The sequence below is a fragment of the Salmo salar genome, unplaced genomic scaffold, assembly GCF_965601325.2.
Source record: "Salmo salar unplaced genomic scaffold, fSalSal1 ptg000647l, whole genome shotgun sequence".
Lineage (NCBI taxonomy): Eukaryota > Metazoa > Chordata > Actinopteri > Salmoniformes > Salmonidae > Salmo > Salmo salar.
This window is the reverse complement of record NW_027675451.1, coordinates 195,528-202,500: the sequence shown is the minus strand read 5'-3', so window position 1 is coordinate 202,500 and position 6,973 is coordinate 195,528. Positions and strand designations below refer to the sequence as shown.

Genomic DNA, 6,973 nt, shown 5'->3' with positions numbered 1-6,973 from the left:
TGTTTAAGAATGTATATTCTAAAACGTTTGTTAATCAGAAGGTATTTCTTATGGGTACATTCTATATAACTGTTCAAGATTTTAGATGTGTGTGTGAAAATGTGTTTTGTTGCTAAATGCTGTATATCCATTGTTTAACAGGAATGGAATGTTGGTATCCTGTATATCTGACTGTGATATGTGGTTGTCTCACCTAGATATCTTTAGATGAATGCACTTACAGATGCCATCTCTTAATTTGACCCAGTTTCTCACAGCAGGAAAACAGCAGCAAATGTGTTTGTTCGTGTGGATTGTAAATTAAGGGACATTTTTTGTAGTGGTTGATCCATTTTTTTCATCAAATCAAGTCTGACATTTTGAAGTGGAAATTACAAACGTTAGAAGCCTTTATAAAGCCTTGCAGTGGTTTAATAATTTCTTTAAACAATAAAATTACATTTCCCAACATTTCTGAAAATGGATATATAGCATTTTGGAATGAAACACTTGTTTCCCCATCTGAGATCAGAGTAGATGAGAGATGGAATGTTTGTCTCTGTTGTGTTGAAGACCAATCAAGCAGGAGAGACCAGCCTCCCCTGTACCCAGCTGTGTGTCCATGAAGAGTGACAAGTCTATGAATCTACCTATGAAGTTTAGAGAGGGAGACTTTTCTACTGAACAAAGGTAAGAAGAACTCATGGGTCATGGCCAGTGAGTTAAACAACACTGTCTCTAGTCATTTCTCCTCTCCCATTTTCACATTTCTTTTGGTTGTTTTCATAATCCATAGGCTAATACTTTAGTCCATTTTCATAGTCCTAAAACAGTGTGTGTGTGTGTGTGTGTGTGTGTGTGTGTGTGTGTGTGTGTGTGTGTGTGTGTGTGTGTGTGTGTGTGTGTGTGTGTGTGTGTGTGTGTGTGTGTGTGTGTGTGTGTGTGTGTGTACTGTAATCTCATGTTTTGTCCACAGAAACCAACAGGATAGATCAGAGTCAGAGATTCTCAGTGGTCCGTCTTCCCAGAGGCATCAAACAGACCTGGACTCTATATTCAGTGTATGTGATCCTGTTATTAACATTTGTTTTAGTTTACTTCAAGTAAAGTTGATCTGTCAATTATTCATTAATGTGTTAATGAGAAAGCATTTCTTCTCTTGCTTAACTTATTTACTTGATTTATTTCAGTTGCTTGAAGAGAAAATGACGACATTTGTGAAGAACGAGCTGAAGATGTTCAAGAGGATTCTTAGTCCAGAACTCCCAGAAGGCTATGAGAGTCAGAAGCAGGATAAGGAAGTGGTGGATGCTGAAGATGAGAGGCAGGAGAGCAGTGCCAGAGAGGGGGCTCTGAAGATCACACTGCACGTCCTGAGGAAAATGAACCAGAAGGAGCTTGCTGACACACTGGAGAAATGTAAGATCTGTCTGCCTCATGATGAATGCTGTTTTATAACATTTAAAAGCTGTGGCTAAAGTACAGCTAAAGTAGCTGTGTAACTCAATGATATTGTAGCAGCCTTAACACAACACCTAGTGACCTCATCAAGTAGCAGCAGGGATGTGTTGTGTTGATTAATTTAGAGAGAGAGAGAGAGACAACATTAATAATACCATCAATAATACCAATAATAATATAATCAGTCACACCAGTCTGTAATGGATTATGAAAACATTTACACATTTATATAGACAGTTAAGAGAATAAATGATTATGATTTAAAATGTTATAACAGTCCTACAATACTGTAGGCATTAAAACAGACATAATATTAATATCCTCTGTGCTATTTCTTCATTCAGATGAGCTTGCTGTGATTTGCCAACGTGAACTCAAATCTAATCTAGAGAAGAAGGTTCAATGTGTATTTGAGGGGATCGCTAAACAAGGAAACCCAACACTTCTCAATCAGATCTACACAGAGCTCTACATCACAGAGGGTGGAACAGGAGAGGTCAATAATGAACATGAGCTGAGACAGATTGAGACAACAACCAGGAAACAAGCAAGACAAGAGACTGCAGTCAAATGTAACGACATCTTCAAACCCCTAACTGGACAAGACAAACTCATCAGAACTGTGCTGACAAAGGGAGTCGCTGGCATTGGAAAAACAGTCTCTGTGCAGAAGTTCATTCTGGACTGGGCTGAAGGAAAAGCAAATCAGGATGTCCAATTTATATTTTCATTCCCTTTCCGGGAGCTGAATTTGATGAAAGGGGACAAACACACTTTGATTGAACTTCTTAATCACTTTTCAATGGAAACCAAACAATCAAGAATCTCCAACTACGACAAGTACAAAGTTGTGTTCATCTTTGATGGTCTGGATGAGTGCCGACTGCCCCTAGACTTCCAGAAGAACAAGATCTGTTGGGACGTCACAGAGTCAACCTCAGTGGATGTTCTGCTGACAAATCTCATCAAGGGAAATCTGCTTCCCTCTGCTCTCCTCTGGATAACTACCCGACCTGCAGCAGCCAATAAGATCCCTTCAGGGTGTGTTGACCAGGTGACAGAGGTACGAGGGTTCAATGACCCACAGAAGGAGGAGTACTTCAGAAAGAGATTCAGTGATGAGGACCTGGCCAGCAGAATCATCTCACACATAAAGACATCAAGGAGCCTCCACATCATGTGCCACATTCCAGTCTTCTGTTGGATTTCTGCAACAGTCCTCGAACACATGCTGAAACACAAGAGAGAAGAGATGCCCAAGACTCTGACTGAGATGTACACACACCTTGTGGAGTTTTATACCAAACAGAAGGATGAAAAGTATCTTGGGGAAGAAGAGACAGGTCCACACTGGAATAAAGAGAGCATTCTGTCACTGGGAAAACTGGCTTTTCAACAGCTTGTGAATGGCAATCTGATTTTCTATGAAGAAGACCTGAAAGAGGCTGGCATTGATGTCAATGAAGCCTCGGTGTACTCAGGATTGTGCACACAGATCTTTAAAGAGGAATGTGTTCTGTACCAAGACAAGGTGTACTGCTTCGTTCATCTGAGCATTCAGGAGTTTCTGGCTGCTGTATATGTGTTCCTCTCATTCATCAACAACAATGAGAATCTAATGGCCGAAACGCAATCAACGTCCAGGAACCTTTCTGCGCTGTTCAGAAAGCCTGAAGTTTCTTTCTACAAGAGTGCTGTGGATAAAGCCTTACAAAGTGAGATGGGAAACCTGGACCTTTTCCTCCGCTTCCTTCTGGGCCTCTCACTGAAGTCCAATCAGAAGCACTTACGAGGTCTACTGACAAAGACAAGAAGTAGCTCAAAGACCCATGAAGACACAGTGAACTACATCAAGGAGAAGATCAGGGAGAATCCTTCTCCAGAGAGGTGCATCAATCTGTTCCACTGTCTGAATGAACTGAATGACCATTCTCTAGTGGAGGAGATCCAAAGCTTCCTGAGCTCAGGAAGTCTCTCAGAACCCAACCTGTCACCTGCACAGTGGTCAGCTCTGGTCTTTGTGTTGCTGACTTCAGAAAAGGAGCTGGATGTGTTTGACCTGAAGAAATACTCCAGATCAGAGGAAGGTCTTCTGAGGCTGCTGCCAGTGTTCAAAGCCTCCAGTGCATTTCTGTGAGTACATAAAATGACATATAAAAACTAATCATCAGGAAGAAATATTCAGGTTAAAGAAAAATATGCATTATAATATGTGTTTAATATTATACTGAAAACATTGAATAAATGCATTGATTTTCACATTAGTATAACAATATGACCATACAACTCTAGGAGACAGAAGAAGAATCTATATGTTGTTTGGGAGAATTAACCAAATGCATCTGCCATTGTCCTTCTACACTAAATTAACAATGTGTTTGAAGTCATGATCTCTTTGTCAGGCTGTGGAGTCACAGAGGAAGGCTGTGCTTCTCTGGTCTCAGCTCTGAGGTCAAACCCAACACATTATTTGTAAATGGGTAACAGCGTAAACAGAGAAAGCTAAGCGTATCATTTTAATACAACCTGTCTGTCATTGTATTTCTTCTGTGTTTGCAGACTCACTGGCTGTAAACTCACAGACACATCCTGTAAAGTGTTGGCCTCAGTTCTCAGTTCAAACCCCTCACACCTGAGAGATCTGGACCTAAGTAACAATGACCTGAAGGATTCAGGAGTGAAGCTGCTCTCTGCTGGACTGGGGAATCCCCACTGTAAACTGGAAACTCTGAGGTCAGTATTATCAGATATGAAAGTACTTTATGCATGTAGTTCTCCCATTTGAAAAAGTCGTAATTATTCGGACATATTACTTATAGTGTATTAAAGTAGTCATAAGTTTAGCATGTTGTCCCATATTCCATGCCTGCTGTCACGTTTCTCTAAGACAGAACCCAGAAGCAGACCAGGACAAGGTGAGTAAAATGAAGGTGAGTATTTATTGGTAGTCTTGATGTGTAATTTGAGTGATCCAGGAGACGGAGCGGCAGCGGAGGTGAGTTGATGAGAGTAGATGGGTGGATTCAATGAAGTCACTGTATCCACCGACGGCCAGGCAAGGGAGTTGAATGTTCCGGGAGAATGACTAGACAGAGTAAACGGGGGGGGGGGGGGGGGGAACCAGTAACAAGAACAAAACAACAAGACTAGCTCTGGAAACATGAGGCTGTTTGTTGCTAACGATCCAGCAGGGAATGGATGTCAGCTCAGGGCTTATGAAGAGGTAATGATCAGGACCAGGTGTGCAGAAGGTTGATGAGATGCAGGTGTATGGTAATCACTAGATCTCCCGCCTAACTTCGTCGCCTGGCAACCAGATAGGGTGCGTTCAGAAACCTTAGACACACTCCAAACAGAAAACAGTCAGCTCAGGCAGAAACAGACTCAGGAAGCGGGATTCCTGACACCTGCAGTGATTACATCAAGCTTGTGATTCTACTAACAAAGATCAAACCCCCTCTGTTATTGGTAATGGTGAGAGGTTAGCATGTTTTGTTGTACTCTCTGTTATTGGTAATGGTGAGAGGTTAGCATGTTTTGTTGTACTCTCTGTTATTGGTAATGGTGAGAGGTTAGCATGTTTTGTTGTATCCTCTGTTGTTGGTAATGGTGAGAGGTTAGCATGTTTTGTTGTAGCCTCTGTTATTGGTAATGGTGAGAGGTTAGCATGTTTTGTTGTAGCCTCTGTTATTGGTAATGGTGAGAGGTTAGCATGTTTTGTTGTAGCCTCTGTTATTGGTAATGGTGAGAGGTTAGCATGTTTTGTTGTAGCCTCTGTTATTGGTAATGGTGAGAGGTTAGCATATTTTGTTGTAGCCTCTGTTATTGGTAATGGTGAGAGGTTAGCATATTTTGTTGTAGCCTCTGTTATTGGTAATGGTGAGAGGTTAGCATGTTTTGTTGTAGACTCTGTTATTGGTAATGGTGAGAGGTTAGCATGTTTTGTTGTAGCCTCTGTTATTGGTAACGGTGAGAGGTTAGCATGTTTTGTTTTAGCCTCTGTTATTGGTAATGGTGAGAGGTTAGCATGTTTTGTTGTATCCTCTGTTATTGGTAACGGTGAGAGGTTAGCATGTTTTGTTGTAGCATCTGTAATTGGTAATGGTGAGAGGTTAGCATGTTTTGTTGTAGCCTCTGTTATTGGTAATGGTGAGAGGTTAGCATGTTTTGTTGTATCCTCTGTTATTGGTAATGGTGAGAGGTTAGCATGTTTTGTTGTAGCCTCTGTTATTGGTAATGGTGAGAGGTTAGCATGTTTTGTTGTAGCCTCTGTTATTGGTAATGGTGAGAGGTTAGCATGTTTTGTTGTAGCCTCTGTAATTGGTAATGGTGAGAGGTTAGCATGTTTTGTTGTAGCCTCTGTTATTGGTAATGGTGAGAGGTTAGCATGTTTTGTTGTATCCTCTGTTATTGGTAATGGTGAGAGGTTAGCATGTTCTGTTGTGGCCTCTGTGTAACTTTCTCACTCATTCTGATTCATGATTTATTCATGGGAAAATGAAAAGAAATCAGCCAAAATCTCAGAAAAAAAAATTGTAGACCTCCACAAGTCTGCTTCATCCTTGGGAGCAATTTCCAAACGCCTGAAGGTAACACGTTCAATCAATAGTACGCAAGTCTAAACACCATGGGACCACACAGCCATCATACCATCCCAACTGTGAAGCACGGCGGTGGCAGCATCATGTTGTGGGGGTGCTTTGCTGCAGGAGGGACTGGCGCACTTCACAAAATAGATGGCATCATGAGGCAGGAAAATTGTGGATATATTGAAGCAACATCTCGAGACATCAGTCAGGAAGTTAAAGCTTGGTCACAAATGGGTCTTCCAAATGGACAATGACCCCAACGATACTTCCAAAGTTGTGGCAAAATGGATTAAGGACAACAAAGTCAAGGTATTGGAGTGGCCATCACAAAACCTTGACCTCAATCCTATAGAAAATTTGTGGGCAGAACTGAAAAAGCGTGTGCGAGCAAGAGGCCTACAAACCTGACTCAGTTACACCAGCTCTGTCAGGAGGAATGGGACAAAATTCACCCAACTTATTGTGGGAAGCTTGTGGAAGGCTACCCGAAACGTTTAACCCAAGTTAAACCATTTAAAGGCAATGCTACCAAATACTAATTGAGTGTATGTAAACTTCTGACCCACTGGGAATGTGATGAAAGAAATAAAAGCTGAAATAAATCATTCTCTCTACTATTATTCTGACATTTCACATTCTTAAAATAAAGTGGTGATCCTAACTGACCTAAGCCAGGGAATTTTTATTAGGATTAAATGTCAGGAATTGTAAAAATTGAGTTTAAATGCATTTGGCTAAGGTATATGTAAACTTCTGACTTCAACTGTATGTATTAAAATACCCACAAATAAAAGGTGACATTATATACTGTTACCTCATATGAAACATTTGATCTGAAATCCAAAATGTTGGAGTTTAGAGCCACATTTAAAATGTTATCTTCACTGTCAAAATAGATATGGTGTGGACTGTATACTCAATACAATCTAAATCTGATACCTCAC

General features: G+C 40.8%; 1 protein-coding gene across 1 annotated transcript in view; it reads left to right on the top strand.

Moving 5' to 3' along the window:
* Positions 1 to 4,235, top strand: part of LOC145877034 (NLR family CARD domain-containing protein 3-like) — a 45,985-nt gene extending 41,750 nt beyond the window's left edge. Inside the window, exons 3-4 of the mRNA XM_082972322.1 lie at positions 1,785 to 3,573; positions 4,000 to 4,235. Of these exons, the coding sequence (XP_082828448.1) occupies positions 1,785 to 3,573; positions 4,000 to 4,225 (2,015 nt within the window). The 3' untranslated portion in view covers positions 4,226 to 4,235. The remainder of the gene's footprint in view (positions 1 to 1,784; positions 3,574 to 3,999) is intronic.
* The last annotated feature ends 2,738 nt before the right edge of the window (positions 4,236 to 6,973 follow it).